This window comes from Trichoderma camerunense (assembly GCF_050948025.1).
Source record: "Trichoderma camerunense strain CBS 138272 chromosome Unknown V8C40scaffold_6, whole genome shotgun sequence".
Classification (NCBI taxonomy): Eukaryota; Fungi; Ascomycota; class Sordariomycetes; order Hypocreales; family Hypocreaceae; genus Trichoderma; species Trichoderma camerunense.
This window is the reverse complement of record NW_028145364.1, coordinates 291873-308101: the sequence shown is the minus strand read 5'-3', so window position 1 is coordinate 308101 and position 16229 is coordinate 291873. Positions and strand designations below refer to the sequence as shown.

Genomic DNA, 16229 nt, shown 5'->3' with positions numbered 1-16229 from the left:
ATTCTACCGGGCGGTCTGTCGCGACCCTTGCATGCACAATTCACTTTTTTGGGAGCTCTCGAGCGCAATCACGTGGGTTCATGACAGCTCCAGCCAATGGCGCATGCAGTTGCGCTCCGTCTTCCCACCTGGCGGCAGCGGGCCAATCAGAGCTTGCCGTTTTGCCTAGGGGGACGATTTATAGAGGGGAAACAGCAGGTTGGAGCTTGTGCGAAGTACCCAGCCCGCTGTATTTGGGTACTGCGATACCTGGCAGACGTGCCACCAGTGCCTAAAGGCAGAAGGCAGCTTTTAGCCTCGTCATCCATCAGCTACCACTCACTGCTTGCTAAGTATAACCAAACATCAACCTCCAGCACAGCCAAACCCTCCACCCTCCATTGAATAGCAAGCAACGCTCCTCCCTTGACGATCCTCTACAGCGAATGCAGACGCCGCATAGCTGCTAGACTTGAAGCACCATACAGAGGGGCTTCTCCGGTACACGCGAGATATAGACGAGAACGGCACGACCCGTTCGGTAGGGCATCGCAGCAGCAGAAGATGCCGGGCTTCGACTTCTCCAACTACAACCGCAATGCGGCCCTGCACGCCAGGGGAGTGCCTCTGCCCAGGGCGACCAGCACAGGAACAACCATTGTCGGCTGCATCTTTGACGGCGGCGTTGTGGTGAGTTGAGAATCTGTGTTTCCCTGCCCTCTTCATCATCAAATCACCCCTCCCCCTCTCCCTGCCTATACACAATGGTGATACACACACAAAACTCCACGACAACTTCTAACCCGCCTGCCGCCAGATTGCCGCCGATACGCGAGCCACCTCGGGCCCCATCGTCGCCGACAAGAACTGCGAGAAGCTTCACTACATCTCCCCCCAGATCTGGTGTGCCGGCGCCGGCACCGCCGCCGACACCGAGTTCACCACCGCCCTCATCTCCTCCCAGCTCGAGCTGCACTCGCTCTCCACCGGCCGCAAGCCCCGCGTCGTCACCTGCATGACCCTCCTCAAGCAGCACCTGTTCCGCCACCAGGGCCACATCGGCGCCTACCTCGTCGTCGCCGGCTGCGACCCCACGGGCACCCACCTCTTCACCGTCCACGCCCACGGCAGCACTGACAAGCTCCCCTACGTCACCATGGGGTCGGGAAGTCTCGCGGCCATGAGCGTCTTCGAGACCCAGTGGAAGCCTGACTTGACAAGGGACGACGCCGTCAAGCTGTGCAGCGATGCCATTCTCGCCGGTGTCTGGAACGATTTGGGCTCTGGTTCAAACGTCGACGTTGCTGTCATTACTAAGGAGAAGACGACGCTCCTGCGAAACTACATCAAGCCCAACGAGAAGAGCGCCAAGCTGCAGAGCTACCGCTTCCCCAAGGGCACCACGGCCGTTTTGAACGAAAAGATTATTACTAAGAGCGAGATCGGACGATACGCCACCGTGGTCGATTTACCAGTTGAGGGAGAGAGCATGGATGTTGATACCTAATCGGGGAGAAACAAGAAGAAGCGTGCAGGGATGCGAATTGCAATGTCATGGTTCTTTTGTAACCAATAAAATAGTAAACATACTAGAAATCAGACAAAGGGAAAATTCCAAACTACCGCATGATACAGTGACGACTAAATAGAACTAGGGCGCTGCTGATGTTGGAATTATTGGATTATAACTTTGTTATCGCCTTATTTGCCCCCTAGATACGAGAGACGTTCCCACAACGTCTTTGTTTTTGGATATATTGAACAGCCCAACGCCCGGCCAGAAAAGAAGAAAAAAAAAATCAACCAGCCGCACTCTATACGGACTCGGTATTGGAGAAGGAACAAAGGAAATGTAGTTATATGTACGCCACAGCCACCAAAACAAGCCCCTCCCTACAAGTTAACAAGAACTGAAGATTTCTCCAAAGGATCAATGGAAAAAAGAAGCAACAAGAAGAATAAGAAGCAGATTTGGAGTGGTGTACTCCAAAGAAAGGGGGGATCAACGAGCTTGTCGTAAAGCTCGAATATGCTTTTCAAAGCACATGAAATGTAACGTAGCAAAAGTGCCCGCTTCTACTGATATGCCGAGAATAGGAGGGAAAAGAAAAAAGGAGGAGAGAGAAGAGAAAAGGGAAACAAAAGGCCGATAAGAAGAGATTCCCAGTATTCCATGCGAGACAACCCCAATATCTGATGCGAGAGACAGCCGAACCCCAAAAAACTCCGGTATAGATGGGTAAAGACGAAGAGAGATTTCATCATCATTATAGTTGCCCCCCTCACTTCTTGCCAAACATTGCGCGGGAGCGGGATTTGCTGCGGGCTCGAGACTTTTTGTCCTCTGCCGCCGAGGGTTTAGGAGGAGCATCCTCGTCATCCATGTATTTTGCCTTGTGAATCCTAGATGGTTTCGAAAATTAGCCAATGTACACAGAAGAGGCATAGGAAAGTAGTTAAACATACCAGCTGTTGCCCACCATGCTCATGCCTTTGGCTTCAGCCATACGGTAGAACTTGGCACTCTTTTTCAGGTTCTTCTTGCAGCCAATTCCCTGCGCGTAGCAGAAACCAGCTTCCGCTAGAGCATCAACATCGCCCCAAGCTATTGAAATGAATGTTAGCAAGACCTAATCACACGAGATTCTTCAGGTTTAAACTTACTGCCGGCGATTTCAAAGCAGCGCAATGCAAGAGCTTTGTCCTGTTCGATGCCCCATCCATTCATATGGCTTACGCCCAGTTCATAAATGCTCAGAGCAAACTGGGCCTTGTGGGTCTTGTTTTCGGCGATATTAATGCGCTTCCCTTCCTTGGCATTCCCTTCATCCTCTGCAACTTCACCACTTGCCATATCGGCAGCCTTTCGTAGCCACTGCACTCCTTCTTTCTGATTTGGCTTCATACCCCAGCCATGGCGACAGGCAAGAGCATACAGAAGCATGGCTGTTGGGTGGTTTAGTCGGGCGGCGTGCCGGAGGTGATAGGTCGACTCGTTTAGCGAGCCGTTTTCGTGGCATTCTATTCCCTTAGCAAGATGTTCTTCGGCTGTCATTTCGGCAGCTGTAGGTGTAGTAGTGCTCGTGGTAGATCGGACAGACATAGTAGGGCGTATTGTCTGGGCTGAGTCGCTTGTACTGACTGAGGCTGGTGTTCTGCCTCGAGGCGCCTCTCCGGTATGCAACGTTCGTGATCTACCCCTGGAGCTGTCTTCTGCATGCCGCCTGGATTCAGTTGAAGGTCTGCTGGGGTTCGGTGAGGCGCGTCCATAAGGTGCAAACTGAGAGCTCTCCATGCTGAGTTTGCCCGCATCACTCCGCTGCCTTGACATTGCGCTGGAAATACTGGCGGCATCGTCAGGGATAGCGCGAGCTGATGAGCTAGAAGGTCGAGTAGGGGGTGAAGGTGGTGCACCCGCTTGAGGTGGAAGGTCGGACGATTCTGAACGCTGAATTGACTTTCCTCGAGGCAGAACAAATTTGGAATAGACATATGACCCGCCGGCCTTGTCGTCTGATGGCTGCTCTGCGAAAGCTTCGCTGTGCATACTTATGGGAGTATGAGCCGACTCATCGGCTAGTATGAAAGACGGCTGGCTGTCTGATGAAGCCTGTCGAATAGGATGGTCCAAGTTTGGCGTTCCAGCTCTACTCATGGGCCGAGAAAAGTTAAAGGCAGGTCGAGGGAGAGCGGAGGATTCAGAGGCAACGGATGGGGATCGTTGAAAGGGGGGAAGGACGGAGGACGCCATGTGAGGTGGGAGGGCTGCGCTGCCAGAAGAGAGTTTTCTAGAAGGAAGAGACTGAACGGAGCTAGACATGTTGCCAAATGTTTCCTCATCTGGGGGTACAGGGGAGGACAAGGCGCTGAGCGACCGTCCAGCGAGGAGGCTTCGAGGTGGCGCCAATCCAACCTCGTCAAAGGAGCTCTGTTTGGTCCTTCGAGGGGACATGTTTGACAGAGAAGGAAAGGAGTTTAATTGAGGATGAGACGGAGTGGGGGATTTGGTTGATTGGCGGTCCAGTTGAGAGAGGGTGTCGCTCTGAAGTGGTGATGGAGAACGGTCCTGACGGGCCCCGAAGAAGTTGGTATTGTCGTTTTGATGTCCCAGTTGCCGACCCCGAGCATACTCCGGAATATCTGGTACGTCTGGCATGTCCTCCGGCAGAGGAGGCACACCTTCATCGGGGGTGGGCGGGATTCGACTCATCCGTGGGTGCATGGACCTCGGCCGCTGGACCTCGTCTGAGAAGGCGTCCTCCATCTCGGTGCGTAGCCCCAAACCGCCAAAGCCAGGGGTAAGTGGAGGGGCGGGAGATTCATCGCGTTCGGATCCCGAGTCCTGGGACATGGATCGAAAGTACTCTGATCGGCCTTGGATGATGAGAGGGCTCTCCGCCGTGAGAGGAGGTAGTCGGCTGACGCGATTTCCATCCTTGTTGGTCGTCTCTTGGAGCTGTCGAGCTAGCAGTCGGCTTTGCAAGGCGAAGGCATCCAGGGGAGAAAGCTCGGGGGGTGCTTCTCCAGCAACATGAAGCCGCGGTGATCGAAGAGGCCGGGAAGAAGAAGAGGCAGCAGAGTTGGCGGAGTGGGATCGCAAGTCCAACAAGGACGGGCGATTGGTGAGGGAGGAGTCCTTCATGTTGTCTGAAGCCCAAATCCAGCCGGGTGGTGGTGAATGATGGCAGCCAAGGCGCAAGCGCTGGGTGCTAAACAGGGTAAATAAATAATACAAGCAGGCTCCAAAACGGTATCATCAAAGGCCGGGTGGGACGCGCAGGATGCCAAAATAGCAAGGCAAGCGAGACAGCAACCGAGGCGATTAGCTGGCTGGTTGGGCGCGAGATAGTCGAGAGGTCGTCGTCGTCGTCGTTGCTATTGCGGTTGTGATCGCTGCGTAATGAATGCGCTGGCGCAGCTGCGGTTGCAGGTCTAGGTGCAGATGGAGGTGCAGGTTGTCGTGGCAGTGCGGCGATGATGTTCGGATGACCAGAGAGAGGAGCAAAGGGTATCCAAGGTGGAGGCGTCTGTCGGCGTCGGGCAACGGGTGGCACGATGGATCCGAGATAAGTAAGGAACAGGAACAGGGACAAAAGAGAGGAACACGAAGAGAAGGCGCCAAGGACGGACTGGGGTGAGTTGAAAGGGCGAATCGAAGACGGGGCGAGAAGCAGATGCGCGATATCAAAGGCCGCCGCAAGTGGGCAGCGAGGCGTTGAAGGTTTGAGCGGCAAAAGTGAGGTGCAAAAGTAGAGATACGGAGCACAGAAATACGGAGCCACGGAAGTACCTGGGTGTTGTTGCACTGGACAACGTGCGTCTGCCGTCACACGAGGGGCCTGCAAAAGTCGCGGGGGAGAAGAGAAGAAGAAAAAGGAACAAGAGAACGGAGAAGAGAAGAGGAGGTAGAGAGAATAGAAGTGAAGCCAAGTGAAGTGAAGAGAAGAGAGAAGAGAAGAGGAGCGGCAATGGCCTCGCGACAAACGAATGGCTCAAAACGCAACAAGGTGGAAGCAGAAGCAGAAGCAGAAAGCAAGAAGCAAAGAAGCAGAATGAGAAGAAGCACGGCAATGCCTGCACAGAAACCCGTTGGCGGCAAGTTCAGCGCTTCTCTTCTGCTTTGCCTTTCTGATCTGATGGGACGGAGAAAGGAGGAGGAATACAATACAAAGATGGTGGATGGATACGAGGCACCGCAGCAAAAGGAGGTTAGGAGGCCAGTGGCGCCCCGTAGCTGCGGCTGGCGGCCGGGTACTCTGTACTTGGGCGCGTGGCCAGATGGCAGTGGGCAGGCCAGGTACTGGGCACGGCGGGAGCAGAGGGCTCGACCTAACCCAAGGTGGTGGCTTGTCCTTTAGACTTCAAGGTACAAAAGGCTAATCTCATCTAATAACATCAATGATCCATCAAGTCGAGCACGTACAGTGCAGTGCAGTACGAGTTGCATGCAAGCCCCGGCGGAAATGCCTGTTTCTGCTATGGACTTAAATGCACGGTATATTATTCTAGCATTTATTTTCCGGTCAAGGTGCAAGGACGCTTGCTTACAGGCCGTACAGTACGAATGATCCATGCAAATATAAATGATAGTCTGATATAGGTAGACGATAGTATCCATGCAATACGATCTCGAGAAGATCCATAATATAGAAGCATCAACCCGTCATCAATACGAAGCACGACATCATAGATTAGAAAGAGTACGAAGAAACCAAAGGGAAAAAAACACAGAGGTGCGTCCGAGAATCTCCAAGACATGGATGCCACTGCGGAACCAACCCTGGCTCGTGTGGCTTAAAGGTAGGTTTAGTAGCACCAAGGTAATCTCGGGCAATCTCCCCAGCACGTCGTGGCCCCTTCAGCGCATCAAAGTCCTCACATGGCCTGCAAGTCATCAGACTCCATGTCTCTTCTTGTCTTGTCTTGTCTCGCTACAGACGGCTCATCAATGTGATTTCGCCCGGACGAGCACTCGCTCGCCATCAATGCCCTTGGGTGCTGCCGAGTACCCAAGATATTAGTGTCTGCTATAGGTACACGTAGGTACCTATCTTGCCATTAGCACCAATGCTGCTCGTACAACGGAAATGTCATCAGCCAAAGTACATACTCTGGTTGAAACCAATTGATGGAATCTCATCAACCTCAATTCATTCGAGCTGCAGCGCACATGCATGCGCCCGTGCCCATGCTACCCTCCCGCCCACAACCATGTATCTATACTCCAAAACACCCTCCGATCCAGCAACAACCACGCGTACCACTACTGAGCCCACGCAGCACTGTGTATAGGTACTTTGATGTTCAACAAGGCCACTTGGAGCGAGTTCAGGGACCCTTGCCATATCATTGGGCGCACTGGCGACAGCCATCGTCTGGGGTGCATTGGGCTCAACAAATTGAGAAGAGCGACGGGTCCTTTTTTTTTCTGGGGCACTTGGGCCAGTTAAGGTCAAGTACCCGGTACTTTGGACGGAGCCCTTCATTATTTTCAAACAGTGGCTAGAGAGGCTAAACCGGCCAATCCTTATTTCCTGCGTGCGAACAAAGATGGTGATTTGCTAATGGATTTACCGTATATACACCACTTGTTTTTCACTTTTTTACTACTTTGTTTTTTACGAGCATTATTGCGGAGCATTGTATCTATCTTTACATCCATCTGGTCAATAGTATACCATATGATTCATTTTGACATCAATAGTATTCTATTACTAGCAGCAATAGTAGCTGATAGACTGCACGATTACGCAAGTTACTCAGCTGCGCCGTCTTCGTGGCAAAAGAGTGTGTATGCTGCATGAGCATCTCGCGTGTAATCGAGCTATAAATACACAATTCTACGGTCCCATGCTCCACACTATTGGTTTTCTATACACGTCCATATGTAATTACGCCTGGTAACCGAGTCAGTCCATTTACCAGCAAGGGGTGCAAAGAGAAAAAGAAAAAGAAAAAAAAAGTCTATTGAGCAGACTGCATCAGACGCCGCTTAACCTTGGCCCATGTTGCTATAATTGAAATTGGACAGCCTGCCACTAACGATGTCATGCAGCTTCGTTTTCTCCTCCACCCATGTGCGAGTACGTGTATTACTCGTACCTACTCGAACGCTGCACATGCACACTTGCTGTTCTAGCACCGCAAGCAGCGATACTACGAGTATATTAATATCGTTTCCGTAAGTCGAGGCTCGGTCGCACAGTGATGGGGGATGTGATGTCGGCAGTGCATGCACGATGAGGTCAATTCTGCTACCTGACGCAAGGGGGTTCCATCTCTTCATCTCCTTCAATTCCAGCGAAAACCCCAAACAAAGGCATCATGTGCAATGCCAAGTTTGGTCGCCCAATCAACCAAAGCTGCAGGCCTAAAAATGAACAAAGTAAGAAAAGACCGAGGAAACAAAACAAACCGGGTGGGTTTTTTCCTGCATGCATTGGGCACATGAGCATGTACAATAGGGACAAGAGACAGATTAGCAAGTTTGGGCTCAGACTCCGCCACGGCAACGAGTGAAACAGCGGTGGTGCAAATGCCAAAACACAGGGCGCCGCATATGATTTGATTCTGAGACGACGCAGGGCAGAAGGTGATGCCAATGCAATGCCTTGCTTAGCGCTATGGAGCAGGCTGCTAATAACAGCTCCAGCTCGTAAAAATCATCCGCAGCCTTTGTCTTCGTCAATCAATGAGCATTGACGATACTGCAGTAGTAAGCTGTTCGGTCAATGTTGATGGTCACGAGGCCACAGCCGGGTCCCGAGAGTTTTGCTAGCGCTATTATTATTACTCCCGTCGTCTTTCTGCTAGATTGGCGGAAGAGCCCGCCCTGGATCTATTTATATCAATATTCCATAAGCTAAAACTCCGTACCTAGTAGTGCCTGGATTTACGGAGCACAGTCGGAGCTATTTGCCGTTCTATCGATAATGCTCTGCGTCGCAGCCAACTTCATGTTACTCTCTTTGTATTTATCTCAGGTTCGTATAAACCAGATCCGCATTTCGCATCATTGGCTGACTTAAAAATGTCTCTTATTCGTGCTCAAAGCTGTAGCAATCTATACAAAGCACTATGTACTAGGAATATCAACGCATCACAACATTCAACAAAGTCGATGGTGGGGCCGTAAACACAATTACAGTTGAAAGTGCTCATCAATGCCCTCAAGTCCAAGACCCATCTCCCTATATACTGACAATGAACTTGACTCTTTTCAAAAAAGAAAGGAGAGGAAAAAATACATGTATATATGCCAGCCAAAACGCCCTGGTTCATACGCCTCAAAAGTCCATGCAAAGCATTCTACAGAGGGACGTTTTTTCATTTGACCATACTCCTACTTACTTTTTATAGATCCTTGGCTCGGAGCTTCTTCAGCCTAGACGCACCCTCGAACAATCCACGATCAACAGCAGCGGCAACAGTCAAGGTACCTCCGACAATCGCGCAGAGTCCAGACAGGAAGCCAAGGAACGTCTTGGCCCGCTCCTCACGGTTGATGACCTTCATGGGAGAAATATCCTGGACACACAATTAGCTTGCCATCTCTCACCAATTGTCTAAGCCCGGTAAACACTTACGTAGGAGAAAAAGACACCCGGGATACCATTCCTTGCGTGCAATCTCTCGGGGTGGCCTTCTTGCGCGTCGTCGCCGCCCATGAGACTTCGCTTGTGGCTAGTGACGGAATACTGGTGTGTTTCGATGCTGCCGTCAGCGTAACCAGGAGTCCGCTTCTCCCAGCCCAGGGGAAGATACGACGTAGGAACAATCTTGACAAAGTACATGTAGTTAAAGTTGGGATCATTTGTGCTCTGGCGGGTTGCATCCAGAGGATTGAGGTGGTGGTTGGACCAAGTGTTCTTCCCGGACATTCTCTCAACGACAGCAGTCGGAAGCTGGGGTCCAAATCGGAGAGAGTGAATGATGTGGGTGAAGTCGTGCGACTTGCCCTCAGGGAGGTCCCAGTAGTTTTTCAGATCGTGGACGTGCATGTTGCCATTGCTAAAGCTTCGGCCAGGAGCAAGGTGGAAGTTTCCAACAACCTTGTTGACCTGCAACAAACCCTCAATGCGGCAGCCCTCTTCCCTCTGTTGGTCCAATCGCTCAGCGTAGTGCTCTCTCTCGCACTGCTCCACGCCCTCACCCCTTCCAAAGGCCCATGAGGCCTGCGCATAGGCTTCTCGAACCTCGTCACAGGTGTTGCAGCAGCCAGGCTTCTGGGCGGTAGCGGGGGCATTCGCTCCGTAGCAGCCACCACAGTAGTTGGGATCCAAGTGTTCAGCCTTTTCATGCAGCTGAGCAGCGTTGCTCTCAATCTCGGCGCCGCCTTCAGCAGAGGGTTTCAGGCGGAACTTTGTGATTCCGTGGGCGACGCCGTGCTGCTGCTCGCCGGAGACATCCATGACGTCCAGCGTCAGCAATTCGCATGGCATGTTGGGGAAAGTCATGTTGAGATGGATGTCCATTCGCTCGCCTTGATGATATCGTATTAGTTAAGCCATACGCAGGGCACAGGTCGGAGGCGACAATAAACAACGACATGACATACCTCTGCCTTTATCCACGACCAGCTCCGGGTGCACCACGATGCGCCGATAGTCGCTCCATTCTCCCCACGAGAGAAATAGGACGACTAGCAGCGACACAATGGTGACGATTCCTCCGCTTGTCGTCCGGATCCGCGCCTCGTCCACCGTCTTGGTAAAGGCGTCGAGCCTTGTGAATCGCGACTTGGGAGCCATGGATGGTCAAGTTTGGCCGACGAGATGCAGCAGCACTACTCGTATTCCGTCAAAGCGCAGTCTCTTTAGCAGAGCTCGCAGAAACACAATGCAAACAAGCACAGATCAATCTCTCTCGTCAATTGCATCGATGGCCAGCAACCAGAACCATGGGCGAGGATGGCGCACGAGCGGCTGACAAGAGCAAGAGCTGGAGGTTCTAGGTCAAATGTCTTGAGGCCACCTGTCGCAACACCTGAAGCTGACTACTGATTGTTCAGGGCAATCCTAGCACCAGCTAAACCCCGGGCTACAGGCGCCTAGACTCGCCGCAAGGCCCTGAACTAATGCGGGCTGTAGCGGCTAGTGGGGGCCGGCCGGCGAATCTTCGGCTGCTGGTCCGTTGCCTATTCGGGTGCAGCGAATGGTCCGTATCAAACGGCTTAGGCTTTCCTGCAGAGCAAAACGCGAAGCTCTCCCAGCTTTCACAATCTGATCTCATCCATTTTATCTCGTCCGCCAGCCACAGATACCCATTCGCACCTCGTTCGATCTTGTCGCGCATCCGAATTTGTCAATTGATAGCTTCCTGGCGGTGAAATACGCATCATCGAAAGGAAGAAGAGGAAAGCAAAGCGCACCTGCTATTCGGAGCTGCACATCATCTTGAAGACACTACAGACAAGCATCGTCCAAGCCTTCCCCAAATTTTCAAGCCCCTCAAAATGTCGAGTAGGCCTCCTTCGAGGGTCGTGTTTGTGGGAAACATTCCATATGGTCAGTTGCAGATGGGTCAATGGGCTTGGCTGATGCGCCCATCCGGACGAAGCATGTGCATGTGACTGACAGCAAGATTCGATTCCAGGCCTCTCCGAGGAGCAGATCACAGACATCTTCAGTAGCGCCGGCAAGGTAGAGCGCTTCCGCCTCGTCTACGATTCGGAAACCGGACGGCCAAAGGGATTCGGCTTCGCAGACTATCCCGATACTGGTACGATATGATATCGCTGTCTCTCCGTAGCATGCTGGCTAACCATGCTCTCTCGCAGACTCGGCTTCCTCAGCTGTCCGCAACCTTAACGAATATGAAATCATGGGTCGAAAACTCCGAGTCGATTTTTCCAACGAGCAGAAGAGCGGCGATGATGATGGCCAGGTATGTTGCGACGCTCTCCATAGAACCTAGCCTTCACTGACCCCAGCAGACGCCTGGACAGAACACCGGCGCCTCAAACGGAGGCGCTGCTTCAAACTATAGCACCCAATCAACACCACTTCCTCCGCTCCCAGCCGGAAAGGAGATACCTCCAGGATTGACCTGCACCGATGCCATTTCAAGAACTCTCAATACATTACCGCCGCCACAGCTGTTGGACATCTTAAGCCAGATGAAGACACTGGCTACAACCGAACCTCAACGGGCAACAGAACTACTTCAACAGGCCCCTCAGCTGGCTTATGCTGTCTTCCAATCGCTTCTCCTGATGGGACTCGTGTCCCCCGAATCCATTCAGTCCGTCGTTGACCCGAACGCGCCGCCTCCCCAGCTTCCAACTGCCAACTTTCCGCCAGCAGGATTCCCCGGTGCTCCTGTCGCAAATCACACACCCCCCGTTACTGGGATGCCTTATGCGCCTCCTCCAGCGAATAATTCGGCCTATGCTCCTCCGGCAGCGGCACCTGCAGCAGCTCCTGCGGGTATGGCACAGGACCCTGATGCTCTGATGCGAGCAGTCATGGAGCTCCCCCAGGCTCAGATTGACATGCTCCCAGAGGCGGATAGGCAGCAAATTATGGCTCTTAGGGCTACGTTCGCGGGTCAACGGCGATAATTCTGTTGGAGGTCGAGCGTTGCAGCCTTGATAAAGTCTACTTTAGGCGTCACGGACAGCAGTTTCTACAGGCCGAATCACATGGCATGTACCTCGAGCAAAACCCTTGAGGGAAGCTCGGGCGCATGCAACATATTGCACTTGATGGCCACTGATGAATTATTCTCCCACTCCTGAGCGACAATGCATACTCAGGATGGAGATAAGCGGTACACTTTGTCGCTCTTGGGGGTGTCGACTATTTGGCAAATATTAAAGGAGCGTGGGGACTCTGAGAAGAGAAGAAGGGACATACACAAATTACGATGCCGGGTGTTTACAACATGAGCTTCACATAGGAAGAAGCGAAACATGTAGTTTTGAGTTGAGAAGCTACGCAGCATGCTCTGCTGCAACTCTTGCCGGCAAATATGTTTGGCATGATAGGGTCTGAGGGGCACCAACGTATGGGTATTTTAGACTAAGGGGAATAATCGTGGAGGGCGCTCAATCTTGTGCCATCAATTGGAACAAAGAAAACAAATCCCGACTAAATATACTGGGACAAATAATCATGGCTATAATAATTTCCATTGATGTCTTTGTGCTGTGAAGCTATGATGGAACAATACTCTGCTCGTGTGAAAGGAAGCCTGCGTGAGATCCCACCCGTTCTTGCTACCCTGGACTGTCCAAGTTTCAATCAAATTTAAGCTATGTATTTTGACTCAAAAGCAGTGAAGGGTTCGTTGTTTGCATTGAGAGGACAATTGGGAAAATAAATTGATAATATATGAGTGTAAAGTATGAACAAGAGTGTTCATTGTCTAACTTGTAGGGTTGTGATGGGACTTCGCTGAAGTGTGTATCCATGCAAGTAGCTGCAACACCCTAATACGGCCTCAGGAATTGATACACAAAAGGAAGAAACTGCAAGAAGGGGAATCATTGGCAAGAAGAATAATTTCACCTCTATTTAAAAGCCAACATAGAGAGTAACTGAAATGATACTGATACTGATATAAAGTATGCTAAAGCTCGTGCTTTTCACTGCTAAAAAGCAAAATCGTCCGCTGTACGGTACGGGCACAAAAATGACTCCCTTCCATATCCTGTTTCTATGCGATATGCCATTTCATTCTGATCCAACAGGATTTGAGTCCCAAATAGGGGGAAAAAAATGAAAAAATCGCCTGCAACGCCTTAAATCCAATTCGCCCCGTTGAATACACGTTTCAAACAATATTATATACTCGCTTCGCGATCCAATAACACGCCAAGCCGAAGAAGAGCAGTCCCGCCGTGATGCACACGAACCAGGTGAGGTCGCCTTCGATGTCCTGCCCGGGAACCCAGACGTTCATGCCCCATAGACCGGTAATGATGTTCATGGGCAGCACAATGGTGCCCAGGACGGTGAGCTTGCCGAGCACGTCGGCGGTTTGCTCTTGTCGTTCGTTCATCCGGATGTTGATCTGCGCTAGATAGTTGCCGTGAGATCGAGCCAATATCCTGAGATAAAGGTTAGCTGCTTGGACAAAAGGTGAAGACACCAAATAATGGTAAGCTGGGGGTTTGGACGCACTTTTCATAGTGACTAAGGTTGGAAGTCATAGTCACAATATGATCTTGAATATCACCAAGATACAGGCCAATCTCTGACCTGGGAGCAACCTCCCATCTCTCGTTGCAGCGCTTTGCGAACCCCTTGATAACATCCGCCTTATTGCCTAGTAATCGGTACAGACTCATGACTCGTTTTCGGCAATCTCCAACACGTCGGAGCATGTCACCACTGGAATCTTCAATGGTTATATTATCATCGAATTTGGTGGATTTTTCATCCTGTAGTCCTTTGCCAGAGGACGTATGGAGTTGCAGAATAGAGTCGTCGATTTCGTCAACTTCGTCCTCGATATTCTGGATGAGGGGCTGGAAAACATCGGTAATATCGTCAATGATGGCGTATGAGATCCAGTCAGAGGAGAGAATCAAGTAATCCCTCAACTGTCGTATTCGTCGGCGAACGTTGGCAGGATGTGGCGTGACGGAAAAGTGAAAGCTCAAGACTCCCTCTCGGAAGACAATCACATACATGTTGACGGGCTCCAGGAAGTTTTCGCTGTTGATATCCTGGTCAAAGGTGCGGTAGTTGACAAAGTAGTAATGGCGAAACAGCTCGACCTTTTCACGGGCTTCTTGCAGCATCACGTCTTCGGCCGTTAGAGGATGGATCCCAAATGCCTTTGCCAGGACCTTCATCTCATCTTCCGTTGGGCAGAGTATGTCGAGCCACCAGACTGGCCTCTCTCCATATCGAACCGGCTTCTCCGCTACTTTTGGTACGCTTGTGTGGTTATCTTTTGGTCCAAGGTTCTCGGGTGACTTGTTTCCGCCACGAATCGAACCGGATCTCGAGCTGGTATTCGTCTCGTCTCTCATCGGTGGCGACATGAAGCCGTCCCTTCTAGTATCTAGGGAAGGTTGCCGCGTTGGGGGCTTCGTGTCGGCCTCTAGCTCCCCCGAGTATCGTGGTTTGGATGGCTGCGATACGATATCCTCAGAGTCACTCTCTTCATCCGACGAGAGGATGCGTGGCTCGGGAATGAATAGTCCTTGGAAATCGCTCCCCTGTTGAACAAGCTCTGAGATAGACTGACTGTGAATGGTGCTCTGGAATTCTTCGTTGAAATAGGTAAATCTGTAGGGCGCCTCTTCGTCGGTTTGGAACCAGCCCTTTCGCACCGGGCGCAGACGACCGTTGATGAGCTGCGGCTCCGTAATCGTCTTGACTCGCCGCTCATCGCTGCGATCCTCCTTCTCATATCGCATCCAGTCCTCCAGAACAGACAGGTCTGGCCACCGACCACGGCGCCGGCGCGTTCTATACCGTCTCTCGTATCGGGAGGCGGTCTCATCGTCGCCAATATCAGACATGCCAGGTCCGGGGAAGCAAACATCGCCGGAAGGTTCCGCTGCCAACCTTCTGTCTTTGTCGCCACGATCCGCCTCGGCGTCGGAAAGCGCCTCATCACCGCTTCCCATGGTGAGCTCATCTCGGATCATGACATCGCCAAAGTTTAGATCCATGCCATCTGTCGGACCAAAGGTAGGGGAGCCGGGGATAGACGGCGGGTGGTTGATATCGTACTTGTCCTTTGTGCTGTATGCGGTCCTCAACCTCGCTCTAGAAGACGCACTGGACGCCCTCCGACTTCGATTTCGGCCCAGTCGCGCATCACTCGTGCCATAACTCGGGACGTTCGACTGCGATCCCGGGCGCCGTGCCGGCTCTGTAAGTAGCGGCGAAGATTCATCCCAGCGGCCAGAGGGGCTTTCGTCGCCGCTCTGGGCCGTCTGCATCGACCGGAGGCGGGTGGCGCTGATGGACGAGAAGGGATTCTGAAAGGAGCCGGGCCCGGCTATCGTCGACGACCGGCGCACACGCATCGGTTGCTGTTCTCTGCAGGAGGAGAAGAAGACAAAGAGGTTACAAGTCAACCCAGGCAACAAAGGGGGACGAGCATGTAGCTCGTGATCACGAGGTCTTATCTTACCTGTGATCCAGTAGCGCTTCGCTGTCGATGCTCGTGCCGCTGAGGCTGGCCTGCGCCACCTGGTAGAATCCATTCCCTGACGACTCGCCCAGCTCGTGGTCGTGCAGCATGGCGAAGCTCTTTCGCCTGGATCGTTTCTTCTTGCCGCCGCGATGGCCCTTTCTCTTCTTGGGCGGCCGCTGCGGCTGCGATGGTTCGGCCATGGCTGACGATGCGGCTGCTGAGGGCGAGTGGCCCAGGGGGTTGAAGCGGTTGCTGCTCGACATCTTCAGCAGCTTCTTTCAGGACGTGCAAGGCACCATGATCCTCTGCATAGCCTGCGCTAGGGGTCGGTGATAGCAGTAATACTCGTAATAATGGTACCTGTAATCGCAAATTGATGGCATGAATAGGGGGGCCAGAAGCCGTCAAACTGCTCTGTCCAGGGTTGTTGTGCCCTGCCGAGGAATCGTTGATGAGCAGACATGCACATAGTGATGTCAGCACAGCTGAAAGAGCCCTGCCCGGTTTTTTACACTGGAAGTTAATTAGCGGCTGGGGAGAGCTTTAGCGGGGGGGAATTCCGTTAGCGCATGCCCGACCACTTGATTGTGCACGTTTGTGTGTGCTGGCCGGAGGTACTTGTCCTGAGATAAGGTTTTGCGTGCCACATC

General features: G+C 52.1%; 5 protein-coding genes across 5 annotated transcripts; 2 read left to right on the top strand and 3 right to left on the bottom strand.

The window, feature by feature from the left end:
- The first annotated feature begins 310 nt into the window (after positions 1 to 310).
- Positions 311 to 1667, top strand: V8C40DRAFT_240434 (proteasome core particle subunit beta 2). Its single transcript, XM_083214797.1, has 2 exons — positions 311 to 669; positions 797 to 1667. The coding sequence occupies exons 1-2, from the start codon at positions 544 to 546 to the stop codon at positions 1484 to 1486; spliced, it is 816 nt and encodes a 271-aa protein (XP_083074692.1). The 5' UTR covers positions 311 to 543; the 3' UTR covers positions 1487 to 1667.
- A 206-nt stretch (positions 1668 to 1873) lies between these two features.
- V8C40DRAFT_186241 (tetratricopeptide repeat protein) lies at positions 1874 to 4752 on the bottom strand. Its single transcript, XM_083211794.1, has 3 exons — positions 2644 to 4752; positions 2446 to 2584; positions 1874 to 2382 (listed from the first exon to the last, which is right to left on the bottom strand). Exons 1-3 carry the CDS (start codon positions 4619 to 4621, stop codon positions 2262 to 2264), a joined length of 2238 nt encoding a protein of 745 aa, XP_083074691.1. The 5' UTR covers positions 4622 to 4752; the 3' UTR covers positions 1874 to 2261.
- Positions 4753 to 8466: 3714 nt separating this feature from the next.
- V8C40DRAFT_240429 (retrograde cargo receptor ERV46) lies at positions 8467 to 10471 on the bottom strand. The gene is made up of 3 exons (XM_083214796.1): positions 10037 to 10471; positions 9066 to 9961; positions 8467 to 9006 (listed from the first exon to the last, which is right to left on the bottom strand). Exons 1-3 carry the CDS (start codon positions 10227 to 10229, stop codon positions 8833 to 8835), a joined length of 1263 nt encoding a protein of 420 aa, XP_083074690.1. The 5' UTR covers positions 10230 to 10471; the 3' UTR covers positions 8467 to 8832.
- A 214-nt stretch (positions 10472 to 10685) lies between these two features.
- Positions 10686 to 12600, top strand: V8C40DRAFT_240428 (hinge domain of cleavage stimulation factor subunit 2-domain-containing protein). The gene is made up of 4 exons (XM_083214795.1): positions 10686 to 10985; positions 11074 to 11199; positions 11258 to 11364; positions 11414 to 12600. The coding sequence occupies exons 1-4, from the start codon at positions 10934 to 10936 to the stop codon at positions 12038 to 12040; spliced, it is 912 nt and encodes a 303-aa protein (XP_083074689.1). The 5' UTR covers positions 10686 to 10933; the 3' UTR covers positions 12041 to 12600.
- A 369-nt stretch (positions 12601 to 12969) lies between these two features.
- Positions 12970 to 16064, bottom strand: V8C40DRAFT_240424 (magnesium transporter CorA family protein). The gene is made up of 3 exons (XM_083214794.1): positions 15577 to 16064; positions 13605 to 15482; positions 12970 to 13531 (listed from the first exon to the last, which is right to left on the bottom strand). The coding sequence occupies exons 1-3, from the start codon at positions 15840 to 15842 to the stop codon at positions 13255 to 13257; spliced, it is 2421 nt and encodes an 806-aa protein (XP_083074688.1). The 5' UTR covers positions 15843 to 16064; the 3' UTR covers positions 12970 to 13254.
- Positions 16065 to 16229: the final 165 nt, after the last annotated feature.

What these genes read in the sequence shown, in the direction of transcription:
- V8C40DRAFT_240434 (XM_083214797.1), top strand. Translation starts at nt 544, where the DNA reads ATGCCGGGCTTCGACTTCTCCAACTACAACCGCAATGCGGCCCTGCAC. An exon ending in TCTTTGACGGCGGCGTTGTG is followed by an intron (nt 670 to 796) that starts GTGAGTTGAGAA and finishes GCCTGCCGCCAG; the next exon opens with ATTGCCGCCGATACGCGAGC.
- V8C40DRAFT_186241 (XM_083211794.1), bottom strand. Translation starts at nt 4,621, where the DNA reads ATGAAGGACTCCTCCCTCACCAATCGCCCGTCCTTGTTGGACTTGCGA. An exon ending in CTGCTTTGAAATCGCCGGCA is followed by an intron (nt 2,585 to 2,643) that starts GTAAGTTTAAAC and finishes TCATTTCAATAG; the next exon opens with CTTGGGGCGATGTTGATGCT. An exon ending in AGCATGGTGGGCAACAGCTG is followed by an intron (nt 2,383 to 2,445) that starts GTATGTTTAACT and finishes GAAACCATCTAG; the next exon opens with GATTCACAAGGCAAAATACA.
- V8C40DRAFT_240429 (XM_083214796.1), bottom strand. Translation starts at nt 10,229, where the DNA reads ATGGCTCCCAAGTCGCGATTCACAAGGCTCGACGCCTTTACCAAGACG. An exon ending in GGTCGTGGATAAAGGCAGAG is followed by an intron (nt 9,962 to 10,036) that starts GTATGTCATGTC and finishes GATATCATCAAG; the next exon opens with GCGAGCGAATGGACATCCAT. An exon ending in CGGGTGTCTTTTTCTCCTAC is followed by an intron (nt 9,007 to 9,065) that starts GTAAGTGTTTAC and finishes TTGTGTGTCCAG; the next exon opens with GATATTTCTCCCATGAAGGT.
- V8C40DRAFT_240428 (XM_083214795.1), top strand. Translation starts at nt 10,934, where the DNA reads ATGTCGAGTAGGCCTCCTTCGAGGGTCGTGTTTGTGGGAAACATTCCA. An exon ending in TGTGGGAAACATTCCATATG is followed by an intron (nt 10,986 to 11,073) that starts GTCAGTTGCAGA and finishes ATTCGATTCCAG; the next exon opens with GCCTCTCCGAGGAGCAGATC. An exon ending in CGCAGACTATCCCGATACTG is followed by an intron (nt 11,200 to 11,257) that starts GTACGATATGAT and finishes GCTCTCTCGCAG; the next exon opens with ACTCGGCTTCCTCAGCTGTC.
- V8C40DRAFT_240424 (XM_083214794.1), bottom strand. Translation starts at nt 15,842, where the DNA reads ATGTCGAGCAGCAACCGCTTCAACCCCCTGGGCCACTCGCCCTCAGCA. An exon ending in GAAGCGCTACTGGATCACAG is followed by an intron (nt 15,483 to 15,576) that starts GTAAGATAAGAC and finishes CTCCTCCTGCAG; the next exon opens with AGAACAGCAACCGATGCGTG. An exon ending in AACCTTAGTCACTATGAAAA is followed by an intron (nt 13,532 to 13,604) that starts GTGCGTCCAAAC and finishes CCTTTATCTCAG; the next exon opens with GATATTGGCTCGATCTCACG.